At 67.2% G+C, this 16,712-nt stretch overlaps 2 protein-coding genes across 2 annotated transcripts; one reads left to right on the forward strand and one right to left on the reverse strand.

Annotated features, from left to right (window-relative positions):
• The first annotated feature begins 3,340 nt into the window (after positions 1-3,340).
• Positions 3,341-12,527, forward strand: TESK1 (testis associated actin remodelling kinase 1). The gene is made up of 10 exons (XM_084305308.1): positions 3,341-3,808; positions 8,164-8,285; positions 8,390-8,438; positions 8,612-8,758; positions 8,847-8,929; positions 9,202-9,292; positions 9,487-9,570; positions 9,954-10,043; positions 10,189-10,339; positions 10,533-12,527. The coding sequence occupies exons 1-10, from the start codon at positions 3,563-3,565 to the stop codon at positions 11,588-11,590; spliced, it is 2,121 nt and encodes a 706-aa protein (XP_084161434.1). The 5' UTR covers positions 3,341-3,562; the 3' UTR covers positions 11,591-12,527.
• Positions 12,528-13,601: 1,074 nt separating this feature from the next.
• On the reverse strand, positions 13,602-15,996 carry CD72 (CD72 molecule; the record flags this gene model as incomplete). Its single annotated transcript, XM_084305119.1, is given in 8 exon segments — positions 13,602-13,740; positions 14,224-14,375; positions 14,528-14,676; positions 14,823-15,105; positions 15,107-15,138; positions 15,456-15,545; positions 15,736-15,831; positions 15,912-15,996. Coding segments are annotated over 8 exon segments (1,026 nt in total).
• Between the last annotated feature and the right edge of the window lie 716 nt (positions 15,997-16,712).

A 16,712-nucleotide genomic window follows, 5' to 3' on the forward strand; every position in this document is an offset into this window, starting at 1 on the left:
AGCCTTGGAGGTGGCGGTCACCTCGCCACCAGCAGGATCCGAGCTGGAAGAGCCCCTGCCTGAGCCAGCCATGTGCTGGCTGTGGGGTTGCCATCATCACGGGGTTGTCCGCGCCTCCTTTCACCACTTTCTTCCATTTGAACAGCCGGGGAGCCTGCTGGTTTTTTCCCCTTGCCTTCAGGACAGGTCGGGACGCCTGGCCACGTTGTGTGAGCTTGTTCCCCACAAAGGAGAAGGAGAGAGAAGGGCACGGTGTTCTGGTAGGTCGGTGCAAGTGGTGAGCATGGCACGGTGCCCAGGGAGCAGCTGCCCTTTGTTGTATAAATACGTGCACAAAGCCACGTGTGCTTCCAGCCCAGGATCCAGCCGGGATCCCTGCTGGGACACTGGGGAGGGAAGGCTGGTGCTGGATACAGCAGAGCTCAAGCCTCAAGTCTCTGGAGGAGTTAAGAGGAGGGTGCCTCTCACCCCTGGGGATTTTGGCAGGATGTTGCCTGTGATGGTCCTCCGTGAGAGCCCAGGCTCCAGGGCACCCCCGCAGGGAATGTCCCCACCAACAAGCCTTCGCCATGCATCACGGTGTGACTTACAGCCCGTGTCAGGACTGTCGGTGACACACAGCTCACCCACAGCCCGCAGCTCCAGGTCCCTCCTGGCTGCCAGCACCCCAGGAGACCAGTTCACCCAGCGCTGGCGCAACCAGCCACCGCACAGCCAGGCAGGGTGGGGTGACCGGCCACCCTCACACGGCTGGGCAGAAAGTAGGACACTGTAATCAAGGTGATTAATGGCTTGGGGTGGCATGGGAGCAGCTCAGCGCCCTGCTGGGGCCACCGGTTCAAGGTGGCACCGTCCCCACCTGCCCCGGCTCCTCACTGCTGGCCTGGGTTTGTCTTGCAGGGCTGTGGGCAGGCTCTGTGCTGAGCCACGCACGCTCTCCCCAGCCTTTCCCTGCTCCCTGCAGCGATGCCAAGCCCGGCAGGATCAAAGGGCCAAGCCCCACGGAGCCTCCCAGCCCTGCTCCCCTGCAGCTGGCAGCGCAGGTCAGCCAGCACAGGGCTGGGCAGCTCTGATGTGTCCCCACGCTGCCCAGCAGCTCCAGCTCCTCAGCATCTCTTCTCCTGACACACGTCCGGAGAACCACAAGCATTTTGGGGATGCTGCGCTGTGGTTATTAGCGTGGCACACGTTGGGAGATCAGCCTCTCAGGAGGGGGAGATGCTGGAGGTGGTCGTGTGCTCCTATGTGCCCGGCACAAGGTGACCAGCTCCCGGTGACCAGTGAAGCTTCTCTGCAGTGCTGGATCCCTGCAAGGACGTGGTTGTGCTTACAGAGCTGTGTGTCACCTCGCCAAGGTCACAGAGCTGCTTGTCCTTTCTTTTCAGAGGGTTGGGCTGGATTTCTTCATATATATATCTCATATATATATATAATATTATTATTTTTCCCCACCATTCCCCGTGTTTGCAAACACACAGCCCTTAGTGCTCCCACTGGGTACCCACCCAGCCAGACTCAGAGTTTCTCAGCCCTCTGGCACCCCGTCGTACATCTTGGCAGGGCTCATGTGAGCAACCTTGAATCACTGCCCAGCAATAAGGTTTGGGCTGGGATGCGGATGCTGTCCCCACAAACCCACAAACGCCGTGATGCCGGCACCCAGGTGTGAGCAGCATCAGCAGGAAACAAGAGGAGGGGGTGAGCCAACGCTGCTGGCTGCTGTGCTGACTCTGCTCGCAGAAAATTACTGGTACAACAAATATTTGGCCTTCATCCTTGCAGCTGGAGGGCCGGGGAGCAGGGCAGCACTGCGCCTGCACAGCGGGGACCGCGGCAGCCCCTGCTCGCAGCCGGAGGCGGAATGCTGCAGCTCGCAGCCACGGCGCTGGGCGCCGAGCACGGGGACAGGCAGAGCTCTGGGAAATGTAGTCCTGCTGCGTCACCTGCCCTGGGTGCTGGTGGCCCCCTCGAAAGCAGGGAGCTGGGGAATAGGAGGGGAAGCAGCAGGTTGGGAGGGCTGCAGAGTGTGGGCAGAGGGGACAGGGGGAGGAGAGGACGCTGGGGCTGACAATCAGGAGATGCTCCCCTGTCCTGCGCACCCTGGGTCTGCACCTCCAGGCTGGAAATCCCTCCTGTGCAGCCTCCCAGGACCTCTCCCCACAGCAGCCCCAGCAGGCAGGGCAGGGGGAGGCATTTGTTGAGCCCTCAGCCTTCTCCCTGAGAAGGGCAAAGAGGACACAGCCCCCCGGCCCCCCTCCTCTCCCCTGCGGCTCCACAGGGGAGCTAAGCACAGCCAGGGAGCCCCTCCTGCTCTTCTAGCCAGGGCTTGAGGGGCTTAATTCGGGCTTTGCAGCAGGCTCAGCCCAGCCAGGCTTTGCACTGGAGGGCACCTGATGGCACCACGGGAGGGCTGGTGGCCCTGGGGACCCGGGCTCACCACTGCTGTGCCAGGCAGGAGCAGATCGGGGTGGAAATGGCACAGAAGAGTTACCAGCACTGATGAGAGAAGGGACCATAAATCCTGCAGCAACAATTTCCACAGCCAGGGCTGTCTCCGGGGCTTTCATTTATTCGTTACAGCTTAATTGGATGTGAACTCAGCCACTTGTAAGCAGCAGGAGCCCGGAACAGGCTGCGGTCCTGTGAGCTTCTCTCTCTGAGATGCCTCTCCGGGCCTCCCCATCTCTGCCTTGGCCCTGCTGGGGCAGCTGCTCGCCTGTGCTGAAGGGAAGGGCAGGGATGGGGAGGCCTGGCTGGTTTTGCTCCTCCGAGCAGCTCCCTCCTCCACCGAGGAGCTGCTCCCACTGCGAAGAAATCAGAAGCTCGGCTCCCCTGCCCTTGTTTGCCCTCCCCTCCTGGGATAAGGAATAAAACCCTGTGTTTGTTGTACCTGGAGCCAAGCACCGGCCAAAAATGCCATGCTGGGGGACACCCCGTGGGGCTGCGCTCCCAGCAGGGACAGGAGGGGCTGGGGCAGGCAGGCAGGTGGAACAGAGCACGGGCAGCCCGGCTGCACGAAGGACCGTGCAAATCACCCACGGAGCAGGGAAGAAAGAGCAGCGAGGAGGAGAACAACGGGGACACAGCGGGGACCCCAGGAAAGGGGCGCGGGGGGCGCGGGGCGTCTCGGCTGCGCTCCCCGCTGCCGGGCAGGGCTGTGCGCGCAAGGACAGCCGAGACCCCGGCCCCCAGCGCCTCTCCCCGAGCCCCTCGGGCTGCCAGCAGGCAGCGGGACCGCTGTCGGCAGCCGGCAAGGAGTTAAGGGGCTGAACCCGCCCCGTCTCCGCCCCGCCGGTGCCTGCGCTCGGGGCGGCGGAGGCGCAGCGCCGGGCCGCGGCGGGGGTCGGGGCTCCGCCGCCGGGCCATGAGCACCGCGCACCTCGCCGGCACCTCGTCCCCGCCGCTTGCAGAGCCAGGCAGAGCCGTGCCGGGCCGAAACGGGCCGGGCCGAGCCCGGCCGGGCGGCGGCGGAGGAGGAGGAGGAGGAGGAGGAGGAGGAGGAAGAGGCGGTGGAGGAGGAGGCGGCGGAGCCCCCCCGGCGCCGTGCCCCGGGGGGATGTGAATGGCGCTGGGGGTGCTCGGCGGGGCCGAAATGGAGTGGGAGAAGCTGCCGCGGAGGCCCGGGCTGGCACCGAGGGGGGAACGAGCCGAGGAAGGCGAGGGGGAGGCGGCGGGGCCGTGGCCGGGCTGCGGGAGGCTGCGGCCCTCCTCGTACCGGGCGCTGCGCAGCGCCGTCTCCACCCTGGCGCGCATCGACGATTTCTACTGCGAGAAGATCGGCGCCGGATTCTTCTCCGAGGTCTTCAAGGTGGGCGCATTCGCCACCCCCCCCCCCACAACCCTCAGGGGTCTGCGGGGAGGGCTCCGGGGGTCCCCGGTACCGCCGCGGTGTGGTTTTGGGGGGGGTCCGTGGGGATGCTCGGGGACCTCACCCGGCTGCCGGTGCTGTTGTTGCTCCGTCGGAGGGAGCAGGGGGGCGGCGGATCTGATCCCCACCATGGGGGGACACAGCCCCCGGGGGGGTGACAGCCCCTGGAACCCGCTGTGGGGTCCGGGCGTGCCGGTGGCAGGAGGTGCAGCCACTCCGGGGTGACCCTGGTGGGGTTTTTTGGGGAACCCACAGAGGGTGAGCGGGGTGGGGAGAGCCGCAGAGCCCCCCCCGGTGCCACCCCGCGGCTCCCTCCCTGCCCTCTGATGCTCGGGGTGGGTGGGCGAGGGCGGTGGGCGCGGGGATGCTCAGCCTGTGGCCGTGCCCGGGTTGGGGTCCCGGCGGTGCCACCCGCCCGCTGTCAGCACCCTGCCGAGGGGCGGTGCGTGCACGTGTTGTTTTTGTCCTCGGCGTCGCTGCAGAACGCGGGGCCAGAGCCGCCCTCACGCTTCCAGCGGCTTCGAGAGCCGCGCTGCCCAGCTGGGACCCCGCTGCCCTCGCTGGGATCCCGCCTGGGGGAGAAGCAGCCCCCAGGGAGAGGGGATGCAGGGTGGGGGGGCACAGAGGGGACCTCTCTTTCCACGAGGACGTGGCCTCCCCGCTGGCCGGGCTCCTGCTGTCGATCCCTGGCAGGGAGCGCGTGGCGGCACCCGGGAGCGGGGGGGAGGCATTTAATAATGCCAGGCGTGGATACGGCTCGTTAATAATGGATGCTGCCACGTCTCTGCCAGGCCACGGTGTCTCCTTGCTCGCTGTCTCTGCTCCCCTGGTCCCTTCTGGGGGCTGTGGTGTGCTCCTTGTGCTCCAGCACCGCTTGCCCTGGTGGTGCCGTGCCCACCGTGGGGCTGGGGGACGGAGCAGGCAGGGGCAGGAGGAGGCCAGATGGGGCTTTGTGCCGTGCGGTGGGTTTGGGGCCAAGATCCCAGCAGGATGGTGGGCCTCCGAGCTTGGGGTTTGGGGCTGGCGAGGCTCACGAGGAGGATGCAGCTTGGCAGGGCAGCACGGGGCCCCTTTTCCTCCCACCTCCCTTGTTCCCGCAGCGCTTTCCATGGCCGTGGGTGCTCGAGGCTCCCCCCTCCGAGCGGTCACTGGGTCCTGCCTCATTCCAGCCGTGGTGGGTGGGTGAGAGGGGACGAGGAGGGGACCTGGGCCTCGGTCCCCATGCCCTGGCACGCTGATGGTGCCAGTGGCTGTCTGATGGCATTCCCGGGATCACCCCCGGTGCAGCCAGGGCCCGAGCGCATCTCTCGGAGAGGCCGCACAGAGCAGGCGGAGCACTGCTGGTGGAAAGCTGCCCTCGTCCCCAGGGGCTGCTCCCTGACAGGCCGAAGCTGGGCCTGGTTTCTCTCCCCGTGTGCCAGCTCCCTTTGCCTTCCCCGTGTGATTTCGGAGGCACCAGGCCCCCTGTTCCCTCGGGTGCACAGACCTTGCAGCGAGCCTCCCCTCCATCCCTCCGACTGTCGGAGCAGACTGAGCCCGGCGCGTTTGTGCCAGGCGTTTTCTCCAGCCCTTACACCACGTTTGCATCTCATCCCCGGGTCCCGTGCTTGCTTCTCCAAGTGCCACCCGCAGCAGGGGCTGTGCTGGGACATCGCCATCCTCACACAGGCACCGGCCGCGGGGCGCAGCCCTGTGCCGTGCCTCGACCTCGCACTAGGGCTGCGGCACGGCGCCCGCCTGCCCGTCTCCGCCGGCGTTCCCTGCCAACCTTTGAGACCTGCTGTTTACTCCCGACCCAGCGGCGCAGCTCATGACACGCTGGCTCTTATCTGGTGCCCTTCATCGGCGGACCTTGCCTCGTTTCACAAAGCAGGGTGGAGCGGCGTGGCACAGGCGGCACCGGCGGGGAAACCGGGGCAGGCGGGGAGGAAGCAAATTCACAAAGGCCGGCCCAGGAGCAGCCTGGTTGTTTTTGTTTTTTTTTTTTTTCCTTGCACGATCCTCCTTTCCAGAGTGATGAGCAGCTTTTCCAGTCCCGCCCAGTGACAGACCTGTTGCGCTACTGGGATCCCTGCAAACTCAGGCACAGCCGCCCCGGGGTTGCCCGCAGCATGGTGTGTGTGTGCTCCTTCTGCCCTCAGCGCCTTCCCACACGGCTCCCCGGGGAGCAGGGGTGCAGGATGGTGCCCCCGTGGGACTGTGCTGGGCTGGGGGCGCTGGGTGCTGGGCCCCCTCACTCCCGGGGGGCTTCGCTCTGCGTCTAGACAGCAGCGGCGGCTGCGGGGAGGGCCCAGGCCGTCTGCTCGCTCTGATTAGCATGCTCTTTAAATAAGACTCTAATTTCCGCTGTGAAAAGAGCCCGGATCCCTCGTGCCCAGGCTGGGGCCGCAGCCAGCCCCGTCCCTTCCCCCAGCCAGGGCAGCAGATGGGATGGGGATGGGGATGTGGGATGGGTGGGGTGCCTCCCCTCCCCCCCCCCAACCACCAGGCGCACGATGTGGGGGGCTCTGCAAGGTGCTGGGGGGCTTTAACAGGGGGCGAGGGTTGGCTCCCGGGTGGGGGACAGAGGGCTGCTGCCTCCCCCAGCGCCCGGCTGAGCTCAGCTCTGGGGAATGTGCTGGGATTCCTGGGCACACGGCCAGGGCGTGGAGAGGCGAGGGGGACCCGTGCTGCCCGGGGGGGGGCTCTGCTGCCCACTGCCTTTGATACTGGCATTTGGGAAGGTCGGGAAGGGGGTGGAAAACCCCCCAGTGTGGGCCTGTGTCGCCTGGGGTCGTGGCTTGCTGTGTCTAGGGGCTGCCACTGCTTCCGGAGGGCATCCGAGGTGCTGGGATGGTGCCAGGGGTGGGCTATGGGGGCAGTGCCTGTGGGAAGCCACCTGCCAGGCCAGGGGGCTGTCACCCTTTCCCCTGTGTGACCAGGGGTGTCCTCCAGCCGTGGAGCAGGCAGGACAGACATCAGGACAGCTTGTGAGTGTGCTCAGGGTGCCGGGTGGCCCCGTGGGCTCGTGGATGGGGCTGTGCCAGGACCCTCCTGCCCCTGGGCGCAGAGCACCAGGCCCGGTGGGCTCCTTTGGGGAGACCCCATGGCAGAGGGGGGGTGTCCCCAGAGCTTCCCTCCCGCGGGATCCTCCAGCATTACTGGATCCCAGTTTATTAGCAAGGAACTGGGGGCTGTGGGCACAACCCTGCCACGTGGAGCGAGCCCGCACCCCCCGGGGGATGCTCCCCGCTGCTGCTGCCCTGCACCCATCGCTTCCCACAGCACACAGCCACCGAGGAGCACCACGGAGCGTGCCACCAGGCATCCCCATCGCAGCCATGCAGCACCCCCGTGCCTTGGAGCCCCGTGGGGCCGAGCAGGGTGCTGGTGCCGAGCCGGTCCCCCCCAGCCCCGTGCCCTGTGTGAGGGCAGCGCTGCCGCCGGGATGCGCCGGGCTCGGGGATCTCGTGGGGCTCCCGTCCGTGCAGCACGTGCTCGGGGAGCCCCCGGTGTTTGTGCAGACGCCGTCTGTGTTTGGCCATGGCAAGGCTGGTGGCAGGGGGGGGTGGAAGGGGGCACGTGGGGAAGGCCAGGGGCTGGCAGCGGCGCAGCGGCTGCAACCAGCATCGACTAAAAAGGAGAAGAGCGGCGAGCTGACGGCAGCGCCGAGGAATGCCTGGGCTCCCCGCCTGCCGGGGGGGGCAGCTGGGACCAGCAGGGTGCCCCCCTCCCACGGGGTCCTGTCCCGGGGTCCTGTCCCGACCCCTGTGTCTGCTGAGGAGGGGACCCCCCCCCGCCCGGTGCCATCCTCTGCCCCGTGCCCGTTTCCTCGCCCCGCTCAGTGCAGGGTGGGGGGTCCGGGGGTGTCCGTGCTTGGCCGCCTTCCCGGCTGCTGTTCCTGGCAGGGGGCCAGCCCCCCGGCTCGTGTGACAGCATCGGGCTGGGGCTGGCTAAATATACGGCCTCGGCCACGCGCCGTGCCCCACGGGGATGATTTGGGCAGGATGCGACCCCTCTCTGCCCTCACCCCCACCACCACCCCCACCAGCTGATTGGGGTCTGGCTGGGCTTGTGGTGCTGAGACAAACAGGCCAGCTTGTGCTGCCCCCCCCCAAATCCTGCACCCCTGGGGCTTGCAGGAGCTGCCATGGTATCTCCAGGGGTCTGGGCACGTGCTGGGGGGAGCACAACAAGCGGGGTGTCCCGGGGAGAGCGGGGTTGGGTGTCATGGGTTGGGAGAGCACCCCGGTAATGCTATCGGTCCCTGGGGTGCTGAACCTTGGGTGCTGAGCCCCCTCTCGTGCCCCCCGCAGGTGCGGCACCGCCAGTCGGGGCAGATCATGGTGCTGAAGATGAACAAGCTGACGAGCAACCGGGGCAACATGCTGCGGGAGGTGCAGCTGATGAACCGCCTCTCGCACCCCAACATCCTCAGGTGGGGCCCGCTCCCTCCTGGGGTGGGTTTTGGGGCTGCCCCCGTGGCTGGGCGAGCTCCTGGGTCCCCCCCAGTGCCACCCTCAGCTCTTCTTTGTCCCGCAGGTTCATGGGGGTGTGCGTGCACCAGGGGCAGCTGCACGCGTTGACGGAGGTGAGAGCGGGATGGTGGCCACGAGTCCGGGGTGAATCCATGGGGAGGGGGTGAAAATGTCCACGGGGACACTTCCTTGCCTTCTGGGGGTGGCTGTGCCGTGGGGTGGGAAGAGACCCAGGCGCAAGGGGACGGAGAGGGGGGGTGCAGCGAGGCGGCGTCTGTCCCCCCAGTACATCAACGGCGGCAACCTGGAGCAGCTGCTGGACAGCCCCGTGCCCCTCTCCTGGTCCACGCGCATCCAGCTGGCCCTCGACATCGCCCGGGGGCTGCGCTACCTGCACTCCAAGGGCATCTTCCACCGCGACCTCACCTCCAAGGTAGGGGCCGGCCCGCTGCCCTCGCCTCCCCGTTCCCAGCGAGGCGCTGCCCGAGGTGTGACGGGGTCCCCTCTGTCCCCCCCCCCAGAACTGCCTGGTGCGCTGCGAGGCCAGCGGCTACACGGCTGTGGTGGGAGACTTCGGCCTGGCGGAGAAGATCCCCACCTACAGGTGCGTGGAGCCTGTCCGTCTGTCCGTCCCCGTCTTCGGAGCGAGGGGGGGATTTTGGGGTCCAGCTGGAAGGGCAGGGATGGGGGTGGTGGGGAGGCGTGGGGCTGGATTTGGGGATGGAGAAGGGTGTGATGGTGAAGTGTGGGTGGCCTGGTGGAGAGAAGAGTCACGGGGTGCATCAAGAAGGGCTGGTGTAAGAAGGGAGAGGGAGGTTTTGGGGGGGACGGGCAGGGGGACAGGGCCCCTGACGTCCTGCTGTGTCCCCCCCCCAGCGAGGGCAGCGAGAAGGAGCCGCTGGCCGTGGTGGGCTCCCCGTACTGGATGGCGCCCGAGGTGCTGCGAGGGGAGATCTACAACGAGAAGGTGACGCCGTGTGGGGTTTGGGGTTTTCGGGGTTTGCAGCCCTGGGGTCAGCTGAGCACACGGAGGGGCACGGAGGGATGGGGACGGGCGTCCCTGGGGTGCCGAGGGGGCTGGGACCTGGTGCTGCCGTGCAGGGAGGGCTGACAGAAGCGGGGACACATCGCAGGACCCCCCTGTGACTCCTCTCTCCGCAGGCTGATGTGTTTGCCTACGGCATCATCCTGTGCGAGACCATCGCTCGCGTCCCCGCGGACCCCGACTACCTGCCCCGCACCGAGGTGACCCTGGGACGGGGGGAGCGAGGGTGGCACCTGGTGGGGCTGGGGCTGGGGACACGTCTCTGAACCACGGGGACCGATGTGCACAGAGCAGAGCCTCCTGCCTGTGGTAGAGGTTTTGGGGAGCTGCCCCACATCTCGGGGTGGGGGTACCACATCCCCAACATCTCCTGGCAGCAAGGGGGATGCTCTCTGCCCATAGCCTGTCCTCGGGGCCCGGGGGCAGCCCAGGCAGGAGGGTGGGTGTCATCAGACAGGGAGCAGAAGGGATTTATGCCCAGCACCCCGCAGCCTTCCCCCAGCCTGGGTGACCCCAGGGTCCCCCCTTCCTTTACGCAGCCCCATAACACCTGGCCTCACTCCTCCCCATCTCCCCCGTGCAGGATTTTGGCCTGGACGTCACCGCTTTCCGCACCATGGTGGGAATCGACTGCCCGGCCGCCTTCCTCCAGCTGGCTTTCCACTGCTGCAGTGTGAGTCCCAGCCCTGGGGATGCCCAAATTCCTGGCGTCCCATCGGGGATCCCCTTCCCTGCCCGTTGGAGCCGCTTCCAGGCGGTGCCCCCCATGGGTATGGGGAGGGGACACAAACCTCACCGTGGACCCGTCCTGCCTACAGATGCAGCCGACCTCCCGCCCCTCGTTCCTGGAAATCACACAGTGCCTGGAGGGCATCCTGCAGCACCAGCTGGGCGTGGAGGGCGCTGGGGCCACCCTCTTCAGCATCAGGGACAGCCTGCCCGCACCCGGCACCACGCCTGTGCTCAACGGTACGTGGGTGTCCCAGGGGGTTTGCGGTGCCCCTTCCCCACCCCAACAGCTACTGGGGAGCAGGCTGGGGTGGGAGGAGGTCTGCAGGACGCAGCCCCGCTTCTCACCGCCCGGGCTGCTCCCTGTTTTGCCCCGTGGTGCTGGGGGGCACCCAGGGCACTGGTGACCCCCCTGTCCTGCGCCCCTGCCCAGGGGTGGCCGGGAGGGCACCCAGCCGTGCCGAGCAGTCACCCCTGCACGAGCTGGGGACGCAGCACCTGCAGCCGGACCAGCGCCTGTCCCGCAGCCAGTCCGACGTGTTCCCCCCCAAATCTCCCACTCCACTGTGGCCGCCCGAGCCCTGCGTCTGGGCCAGGACCAAGGAGACGCTGGCGCGCGTCAACCCCTTCTCCCAGCGCGAGGACCTGAAGGGGGGCAAGATCAAGCTCTTCGACACGCCCAGCAAGTCGGTCATCTCGCTCACCTTCGACCTGCCCCCTCCGGCCCCGATGCAGCTCGGCACCCCCGTGACGCCCGAGCCGGCCGTGGAGGTGCAGTGTGACTTCTCGGCGCCCGCCGCGGCCCCACGCAAGTGCCACTCGCTGCCCGCCTCCCCCGAGCTGCCCCGCCGCGGGGGCCTGGAGCTGGGTGTGGGATCCCCAGCCCGGCCCCACAGCCTGAAGCAGGGCCAGGAGGATGCTGGAGAGCTGGAGAACGGGGTCTGTGCCTCCCCTCTCAACCCCGCGGCGGAGGAGCAGATGGACTGCAGCCCTGAGAGCCCCGAGCCGCCGCCGCGGGTCCCCGCGCCGGCATCCGCCACCAGCAACTTCATCCGCACGGCGGCCTCGGGGGCCCAGCCCTGGCACCTGGAGCTGAGGGCGCCCAACGGGCTGCTCTTCAACAACAACCACGTGGTGGTCAGCAAGCCTCACGCCTGGGGCAGCGGGCTGGAGCGAGGCTTCTCCGAGCTCAGCATCCCCTGCGCCGCCGCGGCGCTGGAGCGGACGGAGCGCGCGGCCATGCTGCCCGGGCACGGCCCCGGCACCGTGCTGGAGCAGGACGAGGTGCTGCCCTGCCCCGGCTGCTGCTTGGGGCCTTTCCGCTTCAGCTTCGCCTCCGTTTGCCACCGGCCCGCGCCCAGCCCTCCCCGCTACCAGAACCTCAACTGCGAGGCCAAGAGCCTCCTCTGCCACGAGCGCGGCCGCCTCCAGAAAGCCCCGGGGCCGATGCTGGCGGAGCCCAGCCTGAAGCTGCCGGAGGCACAGTCCTAGTGCTGGGGACCGTGGCTGCGGCCGGGGGTCCCCGGGACCCCTCCCCCAGCACGTGGGGTGGCTCTGGGAGCCTGGGGTGTTGTGTCCCCCTCCCCGAGTCTGTCCTCGCGCTCGCCCGGTGCCTGGTGGCCGCGATGGCGCTGCCGAGGTGCCCGTCCCACTGGGATCGGCCTCGGGGGGCTGTGGGGAGCCCCAAGGTGGGTTGGGTCCTTGCGGGGGTCCCGGTGGGGCTGGGCTGAAGTGCAATAACACCGCTGCCCCGGGCAGCAGGGCTGGTTCCCCGCAGGGCTCAAGCCGTGGCTGCGGGACCCCCCCCTGCCCCCAAGGGCTCGCCCCTCAGCGGGCTCTCACAGCCCCCCAGAGAAGGGGGAGAGAAGGGGGATAAGCAGATTTTTTGGGGGGGAGGGTGGGAAGGGGCAGAGCAGTCAACGTGTGTATGTGTGTATTGGAGGGACTATGGGGATTTTTTGGGGTGTCCTTGCTGCCTCCTCACAAGGGTGGAGAGCATTCCTGGTCCCCCACACGCCAGAGGCACTGTGGTGCGCAGAGGGGCGATGCCGGAGAGCCGCAGTGTGCGGGTGGGGGGTGCCAGCACTTGGCACTGAGCCCCCTGGCACACGGGGCCCCCTCTGGCCCCGCCACCACAGCGGTGTTGGGGGGACACCTCCGTGTCACCTCCCCTCAGCGGAGGGCAGCCTGCGCCCCCCAGCACCTCCCGAGTGGCCGGGAGGACACGGGGGGGGACACCCAGCACAGGTGGGAGCCGGCTTTCCTCCCTCCCGCGCAGTGCACTGGTGAATGCAGAACTCTTGTGTTTTTTGTTTTTTTTTCTTTTTTTTCTTTTTGTTTCTGTTTTTTTAATATTAATAATAATAATTGCTAGTAATATATACCCAGCTTATTTAAAGTGTTCAATAAAAACTGAATGTCCCAGCGAGCCGGGCTGCTGCTTGTGTCTCTGGGGGTGTGCTGAGCGGGGTGGGGAGCCCAGACCCTGGGGGTGACAGGGACGTGGTCTGGCCGTGTCCCTTGGGGGCTGGCAGGACGAGTCAGCCCTGCCTCAGTGCCCCCAAAGTGTCTGCCTCAATTGGGGCAGCTTTGGTGAAATTCCCGTTTCTGGCTGGGGATGATTGGGTTCCGCTTCGGGGTGGTGAAGGCAGAGGCAATCGGCAGACAAGCTCTTTATTTGCTACAAAGTGGGTTCAGCCAGTGGGCAAGACAGAGGAGTGACACGTGTGCCTCCAAAACCCGCCTGTAACAGCCCTGTGCTCTTCAAACAGGGTGATTTACATAGCAATTAATCGGCTATAAATGGCACGCAGGGCCCGATAATAAACCCAAGAGCATCTTTGCCTGGTTGAACATGACTTCCTCTGCTCTCGCCAGGCTGAAGGTGAATCAGGGCCACGCTGCACGTGTGGCAGCTATTAAAATCCCCGGTGGCTCATCTCGTGTCCATCCACCGCGAGTGCCGGCGCTGCTTGGGCTATCAGAAGGCTGCGATCCTAAAGGTCACCGCGCTACTCCCTAATTAGCAGAAGTCCTAAATGCCAGCGCTGGTGATGGCTCCATCCTCGGGCTCTGAGGCTGCCTGAAAGCTGCGGCCATCCTAAAAGCCTAAAAGTGGGGTGGGGGCAGGTGCCGCCGTGCTATCCCCTGCTCCAGCCTCAGGGCTGGGGCTACTGCACGGCGGCGGCGGTGCTGGCCATGGGGGCTCGCTGCTGGGGGCATGGGGCTGGCGTTTGGGGCCGTGCTGCCCCACTGTAGCACCTCGTTTGGGGTCGGGCAGGGCTCTGCAGCATGGGAAGGGGCTGATGTGCATGGGGCAGGCTCCGTCGCAGGGTGCAGCAGGGCTGAAGCAGGGGTGCAGGCGCTGTGAGGGAAGGCAGAGGGGGTGTGCTCAGCGGCTGGCACCCAGGGATGGTTTTTTTTTCCCCATTTTTCCCCCTTTGCCTCCCCTCCTTGCACACCCCCGGGGGCTGAGCTCACCGTGGCCAGCAGCTGCCACCCATCACCCGAAAGGGGAGCTCGGCCCCGCCGCCTTCTCGCAGATCCAGAGGTGCAGGTCGTCCTCAGCCTTGCACGGCGCCGGCTTGATGTTCCCGCGGCTGATCACGGCACAGGACCCGTTCAGCTTCGACTGCCAGGGCCTGGACGGACAAACACCAACGTCGGGGCTGCATCCAAGCCCCGCTGAGCCTGCCGATGGCCAGCACCAGCAGCATTTTGGGGAAAAGCCCGAGGATGCGAGGGGCAGGGGCCGGGCACCCGGCCAGACGGGGCCGTTCCTCCCCACTGGTTCCAGACACCGCAAGAGGAAGCGGTGCTGAGACGCACGTGGCGGGGAGGAGCCCCGGACCCCCGGGGCGGGAAGCTCTGATTTCCCCTCGAGGATGAGCGGGGAGGCATGTGGGAGAAAAGAGTGGTGCCCAAATGCTTTGTCTCGATCCCAAATAAACCCTGAGGTTCCTTTTGTGCCCCCTCGCTGCCTCCTGCTTGCATGAGACCCCCCCCAGGGCTCTGCTCTCCCTCTGCATCTCTGGGTACCGGTGTGAATTAACCTCTTTCCCAAGGCCTTGTTTGAGGAAAAGGGGTCCGGGCAGGGGGTGTCAGCCCGGCCGTGCCGTGGGTACCTGTCGTAGAGCGAGCCGTCCACCCAGAACCAGGCGTCCGTGATGCCGTCGCTGTCTGGCTCCCCTTCCTCCAGCCAGCCGTAGTCGTACCAGGGGAAGCTGGTCTTCTGCAGCCCGATCCAGTACACGGTGTCCGCGTTCTTCAGGAAGGTCTGGGGAAGGAGCAACAGGGTCATTCTGGGGCTGTTTCGTGCTGGTTTTCGTGCTGTTTGAGTTCTTCATCTCCCCGCCGAAGCTGAGCAGCCCCGGTGCCCCGCTCCGACCCCGTGCCACCCGATGCCCCTGGGGTGCCCCAGCTCCGTACCGGCACGGTCCAGCGACTCCAGGACTTGGTGATCAGGAGCTGGGAGTATTTGCTCTCGCACTCCGCTCTGCTGTCATCCCACGTCTTCTTCTCCGAGGACACAAAGAGGCACTTGCCGCGGTACAGCAGCCAGCCCGAGGGGCAGCAGTCTGGGGACGGGGGGACACCGCTCAGCCACCCACCAGGCTACAGATTCCAGGGGAGGGGGGGGGGCGCACCACATCCCCCAAAACCCAGCACCCGTGCCTCGGTGCTGCGGCCACCCAGAGGTGCTGGGGCCGCTCCGTCACCATACCTACAGCCGTGCAGGAGCGCAGCAGGCTCACGGTGCTCTCGCTGGTGTTGAGCCTCCCTTGGACGTCCTGCAGCTCTCTCTCGGCACCAGCCAGGGCTATGGAGATGCGTGCCAGCTCGGCCTCCTGCCTGTCCAGCTCCAGCAGGCTGCTGTTGCCCTCTCGCCACGCTCGCTGCAGCTCCGCGCGCGCCTGCGCCAGCTCCCGGCGCGCCTGCTCCAGGCTCTGCTCCCACGCCCGCGCCTCCTGCGAGAAGCGGCCGCGCTCGGCCGCCTGCTCCAGGGCCCGTGTCCCGCAGCTCGCGGGTCGCCTGCCAGTCTGGGGAGGGTTTGGGGTGAGATGGGACGCGGGGCATGGGGTGTGAGGGCAGGGAGGGGTCCCCGCTGTGTGGGAAGGGATGGGGGAGGCAGGGAAGCATGGAGGTGGCAGGGGAGGGCAGGGCAGGGGCAGGAGAAGGAAAGGAGAAGCAGATGGTTGAGGGAGATGTGCAGGATGTGAGAGAGACGTTGGCCAGCCTGGGGCAGACAGGGCAGGGGGACCCACAGACGCACACACAGCCTGATATCCGCCTGGGGCTCCCACCCCGTCCCCTCTCCCCTGTCCCCGTGCCTCGTTACCGCCCCGTCCCCACTCACAGCAGGCCCCCAGCACCACGGCAGCCACCATCAGCAGCAGGCAGGTGACCAGCAGCCCCGCAGAGACGCAGAGCCGCCGGGAGCAGCGCCCTGCAAGACACGAGGAGCCCCGAGCATCACCCACCGCCACCGCCCGCCGCCCCGGGCCACCCCAGGGTGGCACAGGTGGCACGGCGTGGGCGCCTCGTCTCTCCAAGGGGAGATGGGGAGCACCCTCAGGCACCACCCACTGCCCACAGCAGGGCATCCCCGGGTGCCCTGTCCCCCTCTGGGCGCTCACCTGGGCTTTCCAAGGTCCCTTCCCCAGCCGGCCCCGCGGGTGCCGGCCCCGATGCCATGTTCTCGTAGGGGCTCTCGGCCTCGTCCATGCCTAGGGCTGCGGGAGGAAGGCAGGGGGCATGGAGATGGTGGAGCTGGGCACAGCACAGGGCAATGTGGGGTTCCTGCAGCTCTCACCTGCCTCCAGCGCCTGGCTGGCCGTGCCGCGGCCCCCCGGCCCCTTGGCGAAGCGCAGGTCGGCGTAGAGCACGCTCTGTGCCATGTGGGAAGGTGCCGGGCAAGTCCCGATCCCTGCTGGCTGCCACCCAGCTCTGTGGGGTGCCTGTGGGGTGGCCCCGTTGCCTGGCGGTTGCCCGTCTCGGGGTGCAAAGGAGAAGTGATGCCGGCGCTCGCAGAAGCAGAAGTTGGCTGCGAGCCGTGGCAGATGGGACCAGCGAGGCACGGCCGCGGGGACCGGCCCCCTCCCCGCGGCCCCAGCGCCACCAGCACGTCCCCTCCCACGCCCCGAGAGCCGTCACGGGCCCCTGGGTGCACGGCGGCGTGGGGCTGAGCCCTGGGGCTCAGCGGGGTGAGGGGGGACCCAAATCTCCTGAGCAGGACCGGGTGAGGCAGCGCACCCCCAGGCAGGCAGCGGGGGTGGAAGTGTTCGCCCTAAAGGGGGCTGCGGGGGGCACCTCGAGCTCCTGCACCTCCTCGCATCCCAGGGGCTCCTGGGGAGAGCTGGGACCCCGGTATTCCTCCAGCCACCCCCAGGTGGAGATGGATATTTGTGATGGGCATTTGTGCCAGGATATTTGTGCCAGGTCCCCCCAGCTCATCCAGCACGGCCCCTTGCTCTCCTGTCCCCACCAGCCCATTTTTCCGTGTCCCAGCCCTGAAGGGTCACAGTGCAAGGCCCCCATTGCTGTCCCCGTGTCCCCAGCCCACGGGGACACTTGTTCCCAGTGCTCCTTGACAAATCCCACTCGGCCAGCACTG

The sequence above is a fragment of the Netta rufina genome (assembly GCF_964035555.1).
Source record: "Netta rufina genome assembly, chromosome: Z".
Lineage (NCBI taxonomy): Eukaryota > Metazoa > Chordata > Aves > Anseriformes > Anatidae > Netta > Netta rufina.

Excerpts from the sequence above, each read along its gene's own strand:
- TESK1 (XM_084305308.1), top strand. The coding sequence starts at position 3,563 with ATGGCGCTGGGGGTGCTCGGCGGGGCCGAAATGGAGTGGGAGAAGCTG. Across the intron at positions 8,759-8,846 it reads ACCGCGACCTCACCTCCAAG|AACTGCCTGGTGCGCTGCGA; the intron begins GTAGGGGCCGGC and ends CCCCCCCCCCAG. Across the intron at positions 10,044-10,188 it reads TGGCTTTCCACTGCTGCAGT|ATGCAGCCGACCTCCCGCCC; the intron begins GTGAGTCCCAGC and ends TCCTGCCTACAG.